The 21,477-nt window shown below is 41.1% G+C and overlaps 1 protein-coding gene across 10 annotated transcripts in view; it reads left to right on the top strand.

The window, feature by feature from the left end:
- Positions 1–21,477, top strand: part of ATF7IP (activating transcription factor 7 interacting protein) — a 168,280-nt gene that overhangs the window by 61,515 nt on the left and 85,288 nt on the right. For 8 of the 10 annotated variants that reach the window (XM_074941755.1, XM_074941758.1, XM_074941757.1 and 5 more), the window contains one exon: positions 11,613–12,685. The exons of 1 other annotated variant lie outside the window; for it this stretch is intronic. In XM_074941755.1, the coding sequence (XP_074797856.1) occupies positions 11,620–12,685 (1,066 nt within the window). In that variant the 5' untranslated portion in view covers positions 11,613–11,619. Of the gene's footprint in view, positions 1–10,796; positions 10,998–11,612; positions 12,686–21,477 lie in introns of those variants that run through there. One more of the 10 variants, XM_074941756.1, reaches the window with a different exon arrangement.

Raw genomic sequence — 21,477 nt, 5'->3', positions numbered from 1 at the left:
CAGTGATATATTATATTTAATTAATGAACCAAATGTAGTTTTCATTTTAACTTTTCAGAGTTTGTGCTAGCTTTTATTTAATGTTCTCTTGCTGCAATAGTTAATCTGTAAAAGACCTGCATGTCAGTTAAAATAACCATCTAATGATGGATTTTTATTTAAAAAACAAAACTTTTTTCCTCTGGAATAATTTTAAAATTATATTTAAAGTTTTGGTTTTAGGAAGGTTTTTAGACCATATATTTTTGGACACAAAGTAAACTGTTAAAAACGGTTTAAATAAAACCTGTTCTCATAATGCAAAAAAAAAAGGTATTGGAAGATGTATCTTTATTTTAGAAAAAGAGGAGAAAAAATAATTTACATTCTACTGTGGCTGGTTGCCAAAGTGCAGTAGCCTTGTAAAAAAGCAAAATAGTGAAGTACCTTTCCTTTTTGTGCAAATATAGTAAATACATATTATATTAATAAAAATTAAATACGTTTCACGTTAATTATTTAGACAGCTAAGGAATATGTAGCAAAACAAATTGGTAATATTTCTGATTTTACATGCTTTGCTTTTCAGTTGTACGTTTATCATTACAAAAGGCATCTGAAAACAGAGATCTACCGTTTTCCTGTATACACTGTAGTTGAAATTTCATGTATCTATTGAGATGTATTTACCTTAGTTTGTAAATTACTGTATGTGGTTGCAAACGTCATTCTGATTAAAGGTTCACACACGAAGAATTCATTGTATAATCCTATTGCATTGTGGTCCTGGAGATTATAAATTTAAATTACTTCGTTTCTCTTATTAGTTCATATGTAAAGGACGCTTACAATCTACACATTACAAGTTGGTAGGAGGGTCTTCTGTTATCTTCTCAAACTCTCTTAATTCCTTAGACAGATTAGCCAAACCTAGAATTATTCCATTATTTAAATTAAAGCAATAAAACACATTTTTATTCCAAGACACATCTCCTTGTTAAAATTTTTATTGCAGAACGGCTTTAAGCACAATAAATAATGAAATTTATATTCTACATTATACAAGTAGGGTGAAATGAACATCTCCAGTGGTGCGAAATTACTTGCCTTGAGCTCATTTGAAGCTGTTGTGGCCAGGGGAAGGAGGAGATGTGTGCTCGTTTATAAAGCATATGCTTTTGAAGTGTTTTAAATATTTTCATGTGCATCTATTAATTTACGTATTAAAAATACTTGTGTAAAATGTATTTTAGGGGATTTTGCACACTGCCTGTAGATAACTTGATACTACAAGTCCATTTGGACTTGACATTTGGTCTATCTTTAAATAGTTATAATCTGATGAGGGAGACACTTTGTTAAAAAAAAAAATAAATTTCAAAGCAGCTGTTTTATGGGTATCATAAAAATGTGGGTGCTTGCTCCCTCTGCTGGCGGTGCAGCAGCAGTTAATCATATACAGATGTTCTTCTTTGACATACTGATCCTGGTGTAAATATGGGATGCAGGTTTAAGAGGTTAAACAAAACATGTATTTCTGTTTTGCCTGTCAGAGTGCTGTCTAAGCAATAATGGTCACTCAAAAATGAGGACTAATGTTTAGCAGGTAGAAAAGAGTGAAAAGAAAAGTGTGATAATGAATAATGTAAGTGTGAATGGAAAACAGTTGGGAGGAAAAAACATTCTCTTTATTGTACAGTAGAACCTCAGAGTTACGAACACTAGAGTTATGAACTGATCAGTCAACCAGACACCTCACTTGGAACTGAAAGTATGCAACTAGGCAGCAGCAGAGACAAACAAACCAAAAAACCCCACCAAAACCAGTACAGTACTGTGTTAAACATAAACTACTAAAAAAAAAAGCAGCATTTTTCTTCTGCATAGTAAAGTTTCAAAGCTATATTAAGTCAATGTTCGGTTGTAAACTTTTTGTTCAGAATTACGAACATTTCCCAAGGTGTTTGTACTCTGAGGTCCTACGGTATCTTTTTTCAGGAAGTTTCCTTGTATTATCAATTACAGAATACAATATTTAGGGCTGTAGGCTTGGAACCTACCTTGATGTTTACTGAGAAAATCCAGTTTGGTTAAATTACAAGGTGTTGCATTCCAGGCAGGCAGCACAGCAGCTTTAAATGGGTTAATGAGAAAAGCTCACTTATTTCCGTAGGCAGTTTCCAGTTACAGTACCACTTTTTTTTCCTCCTTCTTCTTTTTCTTCCAAGCATGCCTGAAGTCTTGAATCATAACAGATCCCTTGAGTGTTTTTGAGCAGAATGTTTTTAAATCATGATTTAAAAACAATCTCTTTTTTAAAACAATTTAAATTTTATTTACATGTTAGTTTTTTACTTCCCATTTTATAGTCTTTAATTGCTAAAGTAAACGTTTTATGCTTTTTCAATTAATTTCCTAGTTAGTAGAACTTCAGATTTACATAGATGTTTTTTACTAAGAAATTTCACACTTAGAATGCCCATTTAAGCTGAAAAAAGACCAGTCCAGAGTCTCATTAACATTATTCTGTGAGAACAACACAAACTCACACCCTAAATTGATAAGCAAGTAGCCCTTCTGACCAACACTACCTTCCCATCTATTGAACCTCCACAAGTCAAGAAAGCTGAAATGCTTGTGTTCCTACATCATTTAGAAAAAGATGCCTTGGACTTGGGAAAATTCTTGCTCTGCCACAGACTTCTTTGACCTTGGGCAAGTCATTTTGCGTCTTTGTGCCTTAGAATCCCTGTCAATAATAATCCCTGCCTCTGAATGTTAAATACATTAAAAAAGATTGAGGTGCTTGGATACTATGATAATGGGACCATCTAAGTTTATATATAGGTAGATAAGGAACTTAGGTACTTTTGAAAACTTAGTTAAGGTATTGAAATATATATAACTTTTCATTGTTAACAATGCAGTAGTAGTATTTTGAAGTGACAGATTTTTATGCTCTGGGAATTTTTTAATAGAAATGCAGTTTGAGCCCCGGATGCTGCAAACACAAATGCAGCTGGTTAACTTTAAGCACATGGAACAGGAGTACTTGTGGCACCTTAGAGACTAAAAAATTTATTAGCGCATAAGCTTTCGTGGGCTACAGCCCACTTCATCGGATGCATAGAATGGAACATATAGTAAGAAATATATATACATACAGATAAGTTGGAAGTTGCCATACAAACTGAGAGAGGCTAATTAGTTAAGATGAGCTGTTATCAGCAGGAGAAAAAAACTTTTGTAGTGATAATCAAGATGGCCCATTTAGACAGTTGACAAGAAGGTGTGAGGATACTTAACTTTAGGGAAATAGATTCAATATGTGTAATGACCCAGCCACTCCTAGTCTCTATTGAAACCCAAGTTAATGGTATCTAGTTTGAATATTAATTCAAGCTCAGCAGTTTCTGTTTTTCTGTAGCAAAATTAAGCACATGAGTATTCTCATTATTGGCAGTGTATTCATGAGAGTAAAGTTTTATATACCTTCCATAAAAGTTTTTCAGATTTGTTGTCTTCCTCCCCGCCCCCCTTTTCTTTTTCTTTTAATCTATGGTACCCAGGTATGCCCTGGTCACCAGGTTTCAAGCCATGTGCTTCTTGTTTCAGGCCTCTGCTACAGAGCGATCCACAAAATAGCTATTCGAAGGGCTGGGGGAAAGTACATGTGAAGGACTGGTGCTGGATTTGTGGGGAGTTCAAGCCTAGGATAAAGAAGGATAGGGAAGCTAGGCTGAAACTACTGCTGATGGAGGTGGTGCTTAGGCTACTGTCAGTTAATTCGTCTGACACGGTACTGAGTGCTGCAGTGTCAATGAGAAGCGCTCCTCCAGCTTTAGCAGAATCTCAGCATCGTTTTCCCTCACCCTTATCAAGGAAGACATACAAAGCTTCTTCAGAGGCACCAACCAGGGAAAGGTCTCCACTCTCTAAGGCTTTGTCTACACTGCCACTGTTGTTGGTCAGGGTTGTGGGAAAAAAAGCACGGACAAAAGTGCTGGTGTGGACAGAGCTATGTGGACATAGCTAATGCTGTTTGTTGGGGTGGTTTAATTATGCTGGCAGGAGAGCTCTCTCCTGCCGGCAAATAGTGGCTACATGGGAGACCTTACAATGGCATAGCTGTGTAGCAGTATAGCTGTGCTGCTAGAAGGTCCTTAGAATAGACATAGCCTAAGTCTCAGAAATGGTCAGGCAGGAGTCAAGTAGAGTGCACCTGAAACCTAAACATTCCTTCAGTGTCTATGTTGCAACAGTCCACTCTGGCTCCACAAGGGGCACCGTCGGCTTTTTCAGCACCACAACAAGATACTGTCTTTGTGCCAACCACCCTGGAGCAAGAAACCTGCTCTGCCTCTCGGTGCTGGTGTCTCCTTCCTTCCAGGAGCCTGGTCCTTTGGCGCTGCTGCCATTTCCGCCAGCAGCTCAGCCTCTGGTACTGCAGTTGCCTGCTTCCAGGACAGGTTGCGCCTCGAAACTATCCAAAGGGAAGCCTGCTATGAGGCATCGCTCCCTCCATCACCAGTCTCTTGGCATTGGTTCCCAACACCAACTGGATCTAGCCCGCCATGATCTAGGAAAAGGGAACTCATTGTCAGACTAGGAGGTGGGATCTTAGTATTGCAGCCCCAAAGTAGGACCTGCCAGTCTGCACAAATTCTCTCTTCCCACTTACCACCTTGACCCTTCAATGGAACCTGCCATGGGAATGTGGCTGGGACAGTTGTGGCCAAGATCTGTATCAGTGGCCATTTTGGAACCTCTGGGGGCTTCCCACAGCATGCATACTCAGTGTCCTCACCTAGAAAGGATGAGTCTGCACACAGGGTGGCCCAGTTCCCAGAGTCCAGCACTGGGCCTGGTAGAGAGAATCAAGAGGAGGTTCCAGACCTGGAGCAACAGCTGATTCTGCCTCCTCCAGTCTTGGCTTCCTCTTCATCCTCTCCAGACAAGGCCATTTTGTCCAGCAGGACTTCACCTCCTCCTGATGATTTCAGAGTTTTTATCAGGAGTTAAAATTAGAGAGTAGATGTAGACTTCGGTGTACAGACCAAAGAGGTCAGCGAATAGTCACATCTCCTGGTTTACATGCTGTCATCAGTGGGCCCCTCCATTGTAGCTCTGCCAATGAATGAGGTGATACTAGAGCCAATAAAGGCTTTATTTATGGCAGACTCCATTTTCCTTTCCTCCCATCTCTAAAAGGGCAGAAAGAAAGTATTGTGTACTCTCCCAAGGGTTTGAGTACCTTTAAACTTATTCACCTCCGGGCTTATTAGTTGTCACAGCGACTAATGAAAGAGAGTGATGGAGGCACCTGCCTGTGGGGGGCCCCCCCCCAATCAAAAGATATGAAGGGACTACGCATATTTGGCAGAAAGATTTATTCTGCAGGAGTTTTGAAGCAGCATATTGCTAACCAGTAGTTTCTTTTGGGACAATACAATCTTAATTTTTGGGGTTCCATGAAAAATTTCAAGAAGCTGCTTCCAGAGAATACTAGGCAGGTCTTCTCTTGCGTGATCAGTGAGGGAAGACCAGTTACAAGAATGTCACTGTGTGTGGGGCTGGACACTGTAGACCTGGCAGCTAGAACCATGACCTCCACAGTGACCATGCAGAGATCATCATGGCTCCAGTATTCGGTCTTTCCTATGAAGCCCGGAGTACTATTCAGGATTTGGCATTCAATTATCTTTCTTTATTCTTGGACCAGACGAACAGTGAGTTCCATGGACTTAGGAACTCTAGAGCCACTCTGAAGTCCTTAGGTCTGTACACACCTGCCCCAATCAAGAAGCACTGTTGGCTGCAGCGCAGATGCCAGTATTTTGCTCCTCCTTGTCAGCAGGACCTATCAAAAAGAGGTCTGGGGTTATAGGCATAGGCCTCCCCCTCCTGCTGCTTTAGCTCCGACTCCAGCCCCGTCAAAACACCGGAGAACTGCAAATCAGGCATTTTGATGCGACAGTTGAGGTTGACATATCAGTCTCCATGTCTCCAGACCCAAACCCCCTCACTGTTGCAAACCGTTTGTCCCACTTCCACAGTTCTTGGTCCCAGATTACTTAGAACCAGTGGGTCTTGAGCACTGTGGAAGTGGGATGTGCGCTCCAGTTTACTTATACCCCTCCCTCCCTGTCTGTTATCAGGGACCACTCAAACTCCTTATCCTGGAAGTTCAATCACTCTTTCACTTAGGAATCATAGAGGAGGTTCCATGTGACCTCAGAGGGAAGGGGCTTTATTCCCAATATTTCCTAATCCCAAAAGTGAAAGGAGGTCTCAGACCAATTTTAGACCTGCATTATCTCAACAGATGCTTAAAAAGGATTAAGTTTTGCATGGTCACCCAAGCTTCAGATATCCTTTCCCTTGAACCTGGGGACTGGTATGCCACCCTCAAGTTAAGATGCATACTTCCATGTGGCAATCAGTCAAGATCACAGGAAGTATGTCCAATTTCTGGTAATGATTTTGATTTACCAGTTCACTGTGCTGCCTTTCGGCCTGTCAGCAGCTCCCAGGGTCTTTACAAAGGTTATGGCAATAGTAGCTGTATTCCTCTTAAGATGGAGAGTGCTGGTTTACCCCTGCCCAGACAACTGTCTTGTCAAAGGCCAGTCCAAACCGCAAATGCAGAGCAGTGTTATCCTGATCCAGAGAAAGTTCAGTGCTCTAGGACTGTTAATCAACACAGAAAAATTTCCCCTGTCTCCGGTCCAGAAGATAGAGTTCACAGGGGCTGTACAGGATCCATCTCAATCCAGGACCTTTCTTCTGCAGTACAGGTTCTAGGCAATTTGATCAATTCTTCTTTGAGTGCTTGCTCATGTCTGTTCTACATTAGGTTTAGGGTGTGCATGCCACATGCACCATTGCCTGAGATTTTTCCTTCAGTGGTATCCGTCGGGCCGGCTTTAGCACCCTCTGGTGCTGTGTGCTCATGTGCCAGTGTAAGGGGCGCTGCCAGCCATGCACCCTCTCAGTTCCTTGTAATTGCCTGGGGCAGTTGCTGGAACGACCCCTGGAACTAGAGATTGAGGATCTTAAGGAATCATCCAACAGCATTATTGACATTCTGGCTGCAGTAGATCTTGCAAGACCATGGCCAGTTGTCACCCAAACCTTGCCTTCCTTAACCTAACTGTGTGGATGTTACATGGTTTGAAACCAGAGGAGCAGGCCTGTTCGGACCAAGTTAAACATGTCTTGCTAGGTAGCAGGAAGCCATCCACTAGGAGTACCTACCTGGCCAAATGGAAGCGCTTCTCGATATGGCATTGCATTGAGGCCTTCCTCTGACCCAGTCTTCCCTTCAGGCTATTTTGCTCCATTGAAAAATAGTTGCTATTAATTCAGTAGTAGTTCAGATGGTTGTTCCATCTGAATCAACAAGGTCTGGCCCATGCATCTATCAAAGTGTACTTGGATGCATTCTCAGCCTTCCACCTGCCTGTGAACAGCAAGTCTGTACAGTTCTCTCACAAGATGACAGTCCAGTTTCTCAAAGGCCTGGAGAGAGACTATCCTCAGATCCGTGAGCCTATCCCTCCATGGGACTTTAACCTGCTTTTGTCAAGGCTCACAGGCCCTCCCTTTGAACTGCTAGTGTCGTGCCCTCTACTTCTCTCCTGGAAAGTCGCCTTCCTGGTAGCAATCATCTCAGCTAGAAGGGTTTCTGAAATCGGGGCCTTAACATCAAAACCACCATACACAGTATTCTTCAAGGACAAGGTCCAACTGTGCCCCCACCCAACTTTCCTGCAAAAGGTGTTTTCACAATTCTGTAGCAACCAGACTATTTTCTTGCTGTCTGCTTCCTGAAGCCTCACAAGAACTCTGAGGAGTGGTGACTGTACTCACGGGAGGTTAGGCGTGCCCTTGCCTTCTATATTGAATGGACTAAGCCCTTTCGCAAATCAACGCAGCTCTTTGTAGCAGCAGCAGAAAGGATGAAAGGGCTTCCAGTATCAGCCCAGAGGATCTCGTCCTGGATAATCTCCTGTATTCAGGATTGCTTCAAGCAGGTGAACGTCACACCTCTGGCTATTCTAATCACTGACTCCGTGAGATCTCATGCCTCTTCAGAGGCTTTCCTTGCACAAGTCCCAATCCAAGACATCACCAGGCATCAAATTGGTCTTTGGTGCATACCTTAGCATCCCACTGCGCCATCACCCAACAAACTCGAGATGACACCAGGTTCAGAAGAGCAGTGTTGCAGTCAGCATGTCTGTGAACTCCGAGCCCAGCTCCTAAGGTACTGCTTGTGAGTCACCTAACATGGAATGGACATGAGCAAGCACTCGAAGAAGAAAAAACAGTTACTAACCTTCCGTAACTGTTGTTCTTCGAGATGTGTTGCTCATGTCCATTCCCCAATACTCCCTCCTATCCCTCTGTCAGAGTTGACCGGCAGTAAGGAACTGAGAGGGTGAGTGGCTGGCAATGCCCCTTATACAGGTGCATGAGTGCACATCACCAGAGGGTGCTAGAGCCGGCGCAATGAGTACCATGGAGGGAAAAATCTCCGGCAATGGTGCACGAAGCATGCAGCACGCACACACCTAACCTAATGTGGGATGGACATGAACAACACATCTTGAAGAGCAACAATTTAGGAAGGTTAATAACCGTTTTTTATAGATCTGAAGGCTTGCCCAGTCACAACAGCAGGAAACTGTTTGAGGCTTCTGGGTCACATGGCTTCTTGCACCTATATGGTTCAATGTGCCAGAAAGCAACTCGGAACTCTGTGGGGCTGGCAGATATCAGTCTACTTACCAAACCTCCATCAGTTAGACTTCGTAGTAAGAGTATCCACCCATGCCCTTACCTCCCTAGATTGGTGGACAGATCCAGCCAACGTATCTGTAGATGTTCTCTTTGCCTGCCTACAGCCAACTCTCATGCTAGTGACAGCGTCCACCTGGGTTCTCTACAAACACAGGGTCTATGGTCCTTTACACATCAATGTCAGAGAGCTGAAAGTTGTCAGACTGATGTGCCAGGTATTTCTATTGCAGATCAGGGAAGCAGCCTTTTAGTCCTTACAAACAACCTCAACAAGCAGGAGGGAGCTAGCTCTTTGCCACTCTGTCAAGAAATGACTTTATTCTGGAAGCTCTTTATTGCCATCTTAGTAGATCGAGAAGCATCTTAGCTGCCAGATGTACAGAATGACCTAGCAGATAAATATGAGTCACCATGACTGGTCTCTTTGCCCAAATGTGACCAGATACATCTTCTGGCTCTGGGGGTTTCCCCAAGTGGACCTATTTGCAACAAAAGCCAACAGAAAGTGTCAGCAGTTCTGCTCCCTTAAGGATCACAACCCAGGTTCCATAAGATGCCTTTTTAATGACATGGTCAGGCAGGCTTCTCTACGCTTTTTGACCAGTCCCACTCATTCACAGGATATTGTCAAAAATAAGACAGGACCAGGCCAGAGTCATACCTATAGTTCCAGCATGGGCCCGTCAGCACTGGTTCTCCACTCTTGTGGTGCTGTCAGTGAAATCTCAAATTTCACTGCCACTAGGCTGACCTAATCTCCAGGATCACGGTTGCCCACTCCACCCAAACGTACAATCACTTAACTGCATGGATCCTCCTGGCTAGACACTAGAGAGCAGACTTGCTCGAAAGATGTTCAGGAGGTCCACATTCTACAAGAGCCACTTACCTTGCTAAATGGAGGAATTTCTCTACCTTGTTTCACCAGAACGGGGTATCACTGACCAGTGCTTCACTTCAACATATTCTGGACTACTACTTATTCTTGAGACTCAAAGGTTTGGTGGTTAGTTCCATCAAAGTATATGTGGCTGCTATTTCAGTGTTCCATCCTAAAGTGGACAATCACTCTATTTTCTCCAGTGACATGTCCATAAGACTTTTAAAAGGCTTAGTCAAATTATACGCGCAAGTACAAGACCCCATTCCCCCGAGGGATCTAAACTTAGTGTAGTCAAGACTTAAGGGTCCCCCATTTGAACCATTCACTACCTGTTTGCTGCTGCATCTGTCAATGAGGGTGTCATTTTTGGTAGTCATTACCTCGGCCAAAAGAGTAGGAGAGCTGAGGGCAGTAATGTAGGGACCTCCATATACAATCTTCTTTAAGGAGAAAGTTTACCTTCCTCCTCATCCAAAGTTTGTCCCAAAGATAGTTTCCTCTTTCCTCATCAAACAGCCAATTTATATGCCTGTATTCTACTCAAAACCATTGTACAACCAGGGAGGAAGAGTGCTTGCATACCTTGGGTGTTGAAAAGCCTTGGTGTTTTGCCTGGTCAGAACCAGACACTTCCATAAATCCTCCCAGCTGTTCGTAGTAGTAGCAAACAGAGTAAGAGGTCCATCAGTCTTCACCCAGAGAATTTTTTCCTGGATTGCATACTTCATATTAGCGTGCCATGACTTGGTTAATGTCATTGCATTCATAAAGTCACAGCTCATTCTACAAGGTCACAGTCAGCCTCAGCAGCCTTTCTGCCACAAGGCCCAACTGCAGATATTTGTAGAAAGGCAACATGAACCTTGGTTCACACATTTGCCTTCTGCAATGCTGAGGCTCAAGATTCCAGAGATGATGCTACAGTGGGGCAAATTGTTCTCCAATATTTATTGAAATATACTCTGATCCCACTTCCTGTCTTACAGCTTGTGAATCACAAAGAGTGGAATGCACATGTGCAATCACTTGAAGAAAAAATGGTTACTAACCTGTTCCATAACTGTTGTTCTTCGAGATGTGTTGAATGTGTCCATTCCACAACCTGGTCTTCTACCTCTCTTTATTGAAGGAAGAGAAGAAAGAAGGAATGGAGGAGGACTGGGGTGGCTCTGCCCTTTATACCTGTATGCAATGGCATGCAGCAGCAGAGCTTCGCCCAATGGGTGCTGCTGAAGGAAAATGTTTCCGACGGCTGTCCACAGGGCTCACTGACACCAAGAGCAGAATGAACACGTGCAATACATTTTGAAGAACAACAGTTTCAGAACAGGTTAGTATTGCTTTTTGGTGAGGAGGGGAGAGAATCAGGTTCTTGTTTTGTTTCTGAAACTCTGTTTCATACAAAAAGTTTACTCAATTTTACAAAGTAAGAGTAAAATCTTTAGATGTCTAGTATCTTTGAAATAAGAATGTTTAGTTTTCAACCAAGGAACTGTTTGCATCTCTCTCACATGAGTTGTTTGGTTGGATCTTAGGTTAGCACAAGATAATTTAAGAGTTGTCTTTTTTCACTTTTAAATGTCAATAAGTTGATCAAGTGTAGTAATATAAGACATTGTGAATCTTGTGAACTGAATCAGTAGACCTTTAGCACACAATTATCTATAATTGTTGCATTTCAGAGGGCTGGGTGTGGAGGAAAATATGAATGAGAAATGACATTAAAGTTATATAATGCTGTGTTGCTTTCATGAATGTGATGAAATCGATTTGCTTTAAAATGTTCTAAATGCCACTTTTTACACTTACTTTCTTGGAGTACCTGCATTAACTACTTACAATACTGTATAGCACATATGTATTGGGAGGGGCTATTTAGCAGTTTCACTAAACAATATTTTATTTTAATTCCTTGCTATCCTTTTATTTTATTTTATATTTTAAGGGTCAAGATGGACAGCACAGAAGAACCTCAGAAAAAAGTCTTTAAGGCCCGAAAAACAATGAGAGTAAGCGATCGGCAACAACTTGAGGCTGTCTATAAGGTCAAAGAGGAGCTATTGAAGACCACTGAAATTAAACTGTTAAATGGCAAACATGAAAATGGAGATTCTGATCTAAATTCCCCTTTAAGCAACACAGACTGCATGGAGGACAAAAAGGAGTTTAATGGTTTAGTGGATATATGTCTTGACCCTGAAGAAGGGAGAACTGAAAGTGAGGAAATCTCTGATGTCAAAAGTCCTGCTGTCAGGGCAGAGAACAAAGATGGTGACCTAGATTGCAAACCTGAAACATTGTCTCCAGAGAATGTTATCTCTGAACAAGAGCAGAAGGATCTTATCATTGCTTCAGTCTCTGAGGGTGGAAATCAGGTACTTGATAACAAAAAAGATGATGACCTTCACGAAGAACACAGAATAAAACATAGTTTGGACCAAAGAGAGAGAGAGAGCCCATCTGAAGGTGAAAGCAAAGTAAGCTGTGATGTTAATGACTCTTCAGAAGAGAAAGCAGAAACAAATGAATTAGCTGTTAGTTCTGATCTATCTGTTGAAGAAGAAAAAAGTGCTGAAGAAGAGGTTGTTGATGAAGATACTGTTGGAGAAGAGGCTATATCTAGCAGTATGGAAACTGACCAGGAACCAAAGGATGAAGGAGACCAATCTGCAGATCTTCCAGAAACCACCATTGAAAAGTCAGTAGAAGAACCAAGCGAGAACATCTTGGAAAACACAGACTCTATGGAGACGGATGAAATAATTCCAATTTTGGAAAAGCTGGCCCCAGCTGAAGATGAACTATGTTGTTTTTCTAAAACTTCCCTGCTTCCAGTGGATGACACAAGCCCAGATTTGGAAGATAAAATGGAGAACTCTTTGGGTTCACCATCCAAACACGAAATCAGTGAAAGTTTGCCCAAAGAAGCTTTCTTAGTACTCTCTGATGAAGAGGAGCCATGTGGTGAGAAAGAGGAGGATGCTGAAGTGGTACTACCAAACAAGACAAGTCTTCCAGGTTAGACACTGTTTTTGTTGTAGTTGTGGTCCAAATATGAGATTTTCATTCACCTATTTAATAAAATAGATTGATGTCTTGGTATACTGATTAATGACATGGACAGAATTTCAGCTTTCAGTTGTATATTTTGGGAGATTTTTCAGTTTATTCCATATTTGTAAGAACTTATCTGAATTAAGTCTTTTAAGAGAGCATCAAATTCAGAACAATTTTTGTTGTGATAATTCATGGGGTAAGGCCATTGTTAACAAAGTAATGAGCTTTGCAGAAGAAAAATGATGAACTTTGCCAATTTTGAGATTCCTCTTAAAATATGAATAGCTGATTTAAGCAGAGCAATTAAATGAGCAGCCATAAGAAGAACAAGTTGAAAGTACTAATAAATGTCTTGACTGGGTTCAAGCTCTGCTTAGGTACAGTGGAAAGGTTTGGGTGGAATGTCAGGCAGCCTTGCATGTCCCTGGCAGAAGTTAAAGGTGCAAGGGTCATACTTTAATTAATACCATTGATGTAAGGCCTGGCTTCAGTGCTCCCCTTTCTTGCAACATGCACGATATACCCCTTCCCTCACATTACAGTGGGGAGGAGTTCCGGAAGGAGGCAGTGGAGCTGACACAGTCACCTCCACCTGCTGTACCCCAGTTAGGGATTCTCCAGGGACAATTTGATTGCCTCAGGTTTATTTTGTCATGCTTAATTTATCGTACAAATATTGAAATACAGCAGAAATAATTTTTTTTAAATATATGCATCGTTCTACTGCTGCTCCTCCACTTGCATGCCCAAAATGGAGGGCAAAGGTATAAACTGAAAATCTGAGATTACCCCAGCACAGGTAATTGAAAAATTTAACAGCACTTCAAAGCCGGAATGATCTCTCTCAAAAATGATGGTGGGTTGAGATTTAAACCTTTAGTTACAGTGCTTAAGATGAAGTTTTGTTGCTGTTTAAAAAAAAGAAAAAAAAAACACTCCAGAGATGCATAATTAAAGATGGATCTAAGTTGGAGGAAAATATACGTAATGTATGGGATTTATAGAACCAGGTTTTTGGGAATATGGTTTGCAGCTCTGCCTTTCTTGTTAAAGTGGATGTTACAAATATTAGAGACAATGCAGTGACTGAGAACCCCAAAAATATAGGAACTAGAAAATCCTGGCTAATGAAAATAATTAGAGAGACAGTGAACCAAAGTTATTTCTACTTGAGATCAATGGGGCATTGCCAGAAATGACTTCAGTGAATAAGGAACCATATACCACTTTTAGAAGATGATAGGCTAGAGACCCTACCAAGCTAGTCATAATTTACTATTTCTATAGTACCTAAAACAGTATGAGATGTTCCAGAGATGTAGGAAAACAGGTGGTTGTCTCAAATAAGTTGCAGTCTAAATGGAAAACTTACTGATCAGAGCTGGAAGGCAACAAAAAACTATTATATTAATGTCAAATAAAAGAACAAAAGAGCACACATTTAAGGGAATTAAGGGCCAAAAATGTAAGCCATTTAAGTAAATATCTTTACAAAGACTGTAGTTAACAATTGGAGTAAACTACCCTGTGTGGAGATAATCTGATTACAAATAAAAAAGTTTTTGATAAAAGCATAACATTACTACTATTGTCCTAGAGCAGTAAATAGCACAACATTTAACAAAGCATAGGCATGAAGGACGATGCAAGGGGATGTGGAAGGTGTTAACAGCTTACAAATCTTACAATATGCAACATATGGCAGCATTGAAGGGGAGCTCAGTTTTCTGGAGTTTGGGAAACTGAAATAATTAGAATAAAGAGTGTTAAAAAATATGTTGGATATTTGAAGGAAAGAAGAAAATAACTAAACATGCTAAGGCAACAGACAGTATTGGCATGTTGTTAATATCCTGGTCTTTTCCTCTTCTAGAATGCATATACTCCTATTTTACTTATTCTTCTCAGGTCTCGTGTATCTTGAGAATGCTTGTGGTCTATAGTATTTTATGGATTAGCACATTTTGTGCTGTCTAGAAGACTCTGGAAAAGCTGTTCAAAGCAGCGTTCACAGAAAGGAAGGGATACGTGTTATCATATAATATTTAAACATTAGTTAGTTTCATTCTTCTAAAATAATGGAGGATTTAGCTCTCATTGACCATCTATCTTGAGAAATAGCTAACTTTCTGAAGTTTCCACTTTGCCAGTATGCATCAATGCATCAAGATGTTTAAAACTGTGAGCTGCCCAAGGCAGAGACTTGCCATTTTTATCTGTCTATAAGCTGCCATGTGCACCTGTGGTGTTATATAAATAATTCATGGGAAACTTCAGTGTCAACATACATGTGCCAAGGCTCTATTATGGGTTAGCCATTAATTGTCACTCATGTGAAGCTCTGAATGGTGCTTCATGGTGTGATTTACATCACACTTATTCTATGCAGCTATTTCTTTTGTACAATTGAGTTGACTTGTCTTGATCATTGAGGGAGGATTTAACTGATGTTGGGCCTAATACATTCCAACAGGAATTTTTAAGTGTTGAGTATGCTAAGATTGTGTTGACTACGTGGATAAACTCTCTAATTATTTTGTTGATATTGCAGACTCATGGTCTCTCTACCATGCACTGTGCTTATGCTGCATGGAATTATACCACGTAGAAGCATACACAAATAACTGGTTTCCCCTATGAACTATATAAGAACCACCAAGTATAAGGGCAAACTTAAAAAGACATCAGAAATCTCAGTGAAATGGTCAGGTTCCCACTAAATCTTTAAGACATCTGAAGAGGGGTAAGTGGGGTGTCCTTTCTGATGATATAACTTTCCCTGGTAGTTTAAACTGCCTTTGCAGTCCCTTTTGAATTTGAAAAGAAAAGTTTTTGGATGGCAGTTCCCTCCTCCTTCTTGCCTACCCAGTAGGGAGGAAATTCACCCAACCCTAGACTAAAAAGTAATGGGGGCTTATCTGCATTACTGTCTAGTTTGTGGTGAGAGGGGGTACTGACATAGGGAAAGAGAAGGAGGTCATTTGGCTCATGTTCACTTGGAGATGCTTTTAGGGAATGGAATATCTCACTAATTCAGTGCAAGTTCTGGACAAAGAAGGAATCATTTTGGATGGGGAAAGCTGAGGATCCCAGATCCCCTCTCATATACACTATAAACATACTGCTACGTCCACAGGTAAGGCAGGAGGTGAATCCTTAAAAACTATCCAGCTTCATTCCCTGCTCATGTTGTGGTCCCTAATATATAGAATTGCAGAAGCAAGTTCACGTATGTAAGACTTCAGGCTCATGCAGCAACTCGTCAACCCAAGATTCTTTCCAGGTGCTCTCATAAGCCTCTATCTATTCATGCTGCTAAAGGCTTACAATGTATGGTTTTCCTGTGACTGTGGGAATGGAATCTCAACCCCAGGAGAAAAGGGGCAATAGTGGGGAGGAGAAGAGTTGGGTTAAGAAAAAAAAAGTTGAAATGAAAAAAGACAAGAAGGAAAAAGAGAGGAACGGGGCAGGGGGTGGGGGAAGAGAACCCAGCAATTGTCAGGCATGGCATAAAAGGAGCTTGGGGGTGGGGAAGAGATGTCCATTTGTCAACCTTTCCTGAAGGTTGGGGGGAGGGATAGCTCAGTGGTTTGAGCATTGGCCTGCTAAACCCAGGGTTGTGAGTTCAGTCCTTGAGGGGGGCCATTTAGGGATCTGGGGCAAAAATTGGGGATTGGTCCTGCTTTGAGCAGGGGGTTGGACTAGATGACCTCCTGAGGTCCCTTCCAACCCTGGTATTCTATGATTCTAAGAGGGAGGGTTTCAACAAAGAGTTGAACTCCTTTTAACCTTCAGATAGCAATCTATTAACAAAGAAGAACTTTTGGTACCTAGCTTCCAGGGTGATTCTGATTTTCCCCAAAATTGAGAGAACCTCAAAGGTTTTGTGACATGAAACTCAAAACACTTAGTGAATGTCACTTCTTTTATAAACATATTTATTCCTCAGACATAAAAGGCACAGTTGTCAAATTAAATGCTTGCAACTTTGTAAATAAAACACAATGCACTAATCAAGTCTGCGGATTAATTAGTTAATTACTACTGGCATTGGTGCAACTAGAATTCATTTCTTACTGGTATGCTGCACTAATGGGAGGGACACAAAGGGGGAGCACCAGCTAAACATGGGGGGCACATGACTCCTCACGTGACTTCTTCCTAGCCCAGGGCCATGCACTCTCCCCGTCCCTCCCTATGATTCATCCCAGGTTACCTGTGGGGTGCTCTGACCTCGCGCTGCGCCAGAGACTTCTGGACCGCAGGGCTTTCTGGAACTGCAGCAGTGAAAGGAACAGAACATGGGGCCACTGGGTGCAGCTGTACCGCCCCCAGCCCTGTCCTGCGGCGGGGCTGCTGTTCAGACCCCAGTCAGGACTCGAGACGCAGCTGCATGGAAGGGCTGGGGGCGGTGATGGGGCGGTACAGCCGCGCTGGAGGAGCTGCTGGTGTAGGGCCACTGTTCTGCTTCTCCTGTATCTTTCCGGTATAGAGTACCGGCTGTAAATATCTTACTGGTACAGCGGACCGGATCGCCATACTTGCAGTATTGACTACAGTATTGGTCTTTTGTAGCTTCACTTAAATACAGATACACTTTCACCAAATTATTTTGATTTTCAGTACATGGCCTACTATCAAATCTTAACCAAACCAATCCAAATGTGCTAACATGTCCAGTCAGTACTTTGCTGGATGGACAGGAGCACTTGTCTCTTAAGGTACCACTATAGTCCAATAAAAAAAATTGTGGCATTCAATGTTAGAGCCCTGGTCAGATGACTCAGTCGCAGGGGATTCAGGCTTCAGGGCTAAAAATTGCAGTGTAGGTATTCGGGCTCAAACTGGAGCCATGGCTTTGAGTCCCACTCCTCACAGGGTTTCAAAGCCTGAGCTTAGCCTGATCCCAAACGTCTACACTGTAATTTTTAGCCCTGCAGCCTGAGTCCCACGAGCCTGAGTCAGCTGACCTGGGCCAGCTGCAGCCATACTATGAGTCTTTTATTCTAATATATACATACCCTTAAATTTACAGAATTCCGAAGTCACTGTACTGTCTTCAGTGATTTAACTATCATAATTTATCACCATTTTGATGCAATGAACTGTGAAACAGCCTCTTTCAGAAACATAGATTTGGAGTAGAATGCTGCATCTTTAATTTGAATTGATTGGAAACGAAGGAGGACTCTCAGGCTATATCTACACTACCACTTATGTTGGTATAACTTATGTTGCTCAAGGGTGTGAATAAGCCACCTTCCTGAGCAACATAAGTTACACTGACACAGCGCTATGAACACAACTACTGCCACCCATTGAGAATGGATTAATTAAGCCAATGGGAGAGCTCTTCTGTAGGCTTAGAGTGGCTACAGTAGAGAGCTTACAGTGGTGCCGTAGCCTCAGAATTATGTCCTATCAGCCACATTTCAGCCTCTTTTCTGTTCTGGGCGCTACATACGACCTTTCTATTTGTGATCACTCATATTGACTAAATAATGGAAAGGTTCTGTGGTTTCTCTGGATATTTTTGGACTTTGCCTTGTATGGTTCTAGTTCTTTGTGATTAATTACATCAGGCTGGAGTTCCACTGAGACCACAACAATGGTTTTGTGCTCTGTAATCTTTCCAGGCCTTCAGAAACCATCTTAGTTGCTTTTTTAAACTTAATGTGGATTACCTTTAAATCAAAGATCCATGGTCCCACTGCAAATTGCAGACTGTTTCTGATGATTGGATGTAAATATAGAAATAAATTTTTCCTGAGAATGTTGGGATACTGGGACCTCAGTCCTTTTATTTATTTTATTTATTTTTCAGTCAGTCAATCAAGCAGCTGATTATGATTACAGAAGAATAATTTAGCTTCCACAATATGATTTAAAACTGTTTTAAGTATGACTTCTGTTTCAGTGAGCTTTAAATAATGTGCTGAACACCCATTAATCAGAAGTTTAGAAAGATATCTAATCTTTTCCATTTTATTTCTGTTTTCTGTGCAATTGCCAAAGACCACCATATAATACTTTTCTCTGTATTCTTGGGTGGCATCTTCATCTATTTGGACACAACATTTTGCAGCTTTTTTTTTGCTTTTTTTTTCTTTTCAGATTAAAAAACAGTAGTACAAAGTAAAAACACTCCATTTGCTGAAAGGGTGCTGTAGCCATTATTGGGTCATTTCTCATGCTTGACCAGCAATCTTGCATCAGGGTCAGTGTTTCTTTAATTTTTCCTCTCTACTCACTTCCCACATATCTAGTAGTCAACCCGTGAGTTTAAATATGTCTGAGGAGTATATTCAGAATGAAGTGCTTCAACCACTTTATTGCTTATTTTGCACTGTATTGAAGGTGGTGGTGATGTAAAAGTATGCTGCAATTCACTTACCAAGTTAAGACTTCACCTTTCAGCTGATTTTTATGGCACAATCGGAGCATGCCATGGGTGTTGAAGATGAACAGAGGCTACTCCTGAATGAGGCTGGAGTTGAAGAGCTGCCGAAAGCACAGGAACAAGGATTTAAACTGTCATTGGTGGCTGTTTCAATTATGATACTGACACAGAACATGTATGACTTGCAGGATCATCAAACTCAGTATTTTGCTCTTTGACTTCTATGGGAAGAGTTTTGTTCATTGGTTCATTTGGTCTTAAAAATCTGAAGAAACATATTTTCTCTACAATTTGAGATGAGAATAAATGCTTTCTGTTTTTCTGAATAGCAATTCTTTAAAAGGTTTACGTTTCATTTTTTGACAAATTACCTATTTTTTGTAACTTTGGTCCATTTAGTAGTCTGTTTGCTACCACTTCTTTCTACATAAATTCATACACTGATGTTAGTTAATCACTGAACACGAATTACCCATTTGCAGTATTGATCAGCAGCTTTCACATACACTACAGTTAGAAAGAAAACAACCACTTAGTGAATTAAATACTGCAAAAACCATAGCCTGAAAATTGTTATCAGAAGCTCTGTCCACCTTTTAGAAGCTCTTAGATTCTAGCAAACCATGTCTCCCTAGCAGTTGATAGCTCTACCCACTTTCCTCTTTTTCTGCTTCCAGTAACCATTGACTCTTCTCTTTAGATGTCAATGACTCTGTCCATTCCCTGTTCCTTTAGGCTTCTAGATCCTGCAAACATTTTTATACATGCTTAACTTTTAGCAAAAGTTAATCCCTTGTAGTCAATGAAACCCTTCATGCTAGTGTAAAATTACATACCTGCTTAAGTGTTTGCAGGATCAGGGCCATAGTTTTCAATATATGCCTATAATAGTTTTGTAAAATTCAAGTACCAATACTGGTAATGGCATTAAAAAAACTCCTCATTTTACATTTTAGTTCATTGTATCTAAAGTTTCAGTACCACAAATTTTTCAAACCTGTTTTTCGAAACAGGCTATGATTCTCTCCTTGGATGTACAAATACTGTATCAAGTAGGAGTAAGGAGATTATACATAACCTCTGCATATGGCACTGGTGAAATCACTATTAGAATACTGTGTCCAATTCTGGTGTCCCCTCTTCAAAAAGGTTGCTGAAAAATTGGAGCGGGTTCAAAGAAGATCCATTTGAGTGATTCGTGGACTGAAAAATATGCCTTACAGTGAAAGACTTAAGGACCGTCAACCTATTCAAGAGACGGTTAAGAGGTGACTTGTTCATAATCTAGAAATACCTATATGAGAAGATATCTGATAGCAGAAGACTCTTAATGTAGCAGACCAAAATGTAGAAAGAACCAGTGATGAAGCGGACGCTAAAGAAATTCAAACTGAAAACAAGATGGACATCTTACAGTCTAGGGGTAATTAACCATGGAAACAACTTACCAAAGGATGTGATGGATTCTTCATCACTTGAAATCTTTAAATCAAGATTGCATGTTTTTCTTAAAAGGTCTGGTATAGTTCAAGAATTAACTATTGGCTTTATGTGGGAATTACTGGGTGATAGTTTTGCAGAAGGTCAGACTAGATGATCACAGTCTCTTCTCGGCTTAAAATCATGAAGTCTTGCAAACTAGTAGTCATCAAAGTTTCTTCATAGAACATAAAAGAAATATTGAAGCCTCCTATGTCATTCTCCTGTACCTGGAATTTTCTCAGGACTTCTTCGAGAACGTGTATGGCCTTACAGCCTTTGCCCTGAAGCCATTTGAAATCACAGGTTGGGTGTCCTGTGGATCCGACATCTGGGATGCTAGGTTTTTCCATGTGATGGTAGGAAAGTGTGAGGTGTAGGGCCTTGCCCCACTTCCTCCTCTTCCTCTTCCTGATCCTAAAATCTTCTCTTTATGTTCTCTCCCACCGTCCATCTCCCCGCTTGATCCGTTTTTGTTGAATTACTTGGATCAGTACTTAGAGCTCTCCGATAAATTCCTCTGTTAAGTGTCCCTTGCTTCACTTTGTAAATTGAGTTCAAGTATAGTCTCTATGGGTGTTCCACCTCAGGATACATGCCCGCCTGAACACTCTTGATCAGAGATTTTAGTTAGGAGTGTCCGTGGATCCATGCCCGCACACAGTACGCCCTCATGGTCTGATATGAGGGTTTGTAGGGAGGGGCAGACCTGCCACGCCACTCCAGTACCTTCTCAACCACGTTCGACTTGAGATGGAATGTTGTGCTGTTCACCTTGCAGCTACTGCCTTATCCTTTATAGCCTTTATATTTTTCTTTATTTTTTCTCAGTATTCTATTTAATTTTTGTTTTTTGTTTAAGTACAGATTTGTG

This window comes from Natator depressus, chromosome 1 (assembly GCF_965152275.1).
Source record: "Natator depressus isolate rNatDep1 chromosome 1, rNatDep2.hap1, whole genome shotgun sequence".
Taxonomy (NCBI): Eukaryota; Metazoa; Chordata; order Testudines; family Cheloniidae; genus Natator; species Natator depressus.
This window is presented reverse-complemented; position numbering and strand designations above follow the sequence as displayed.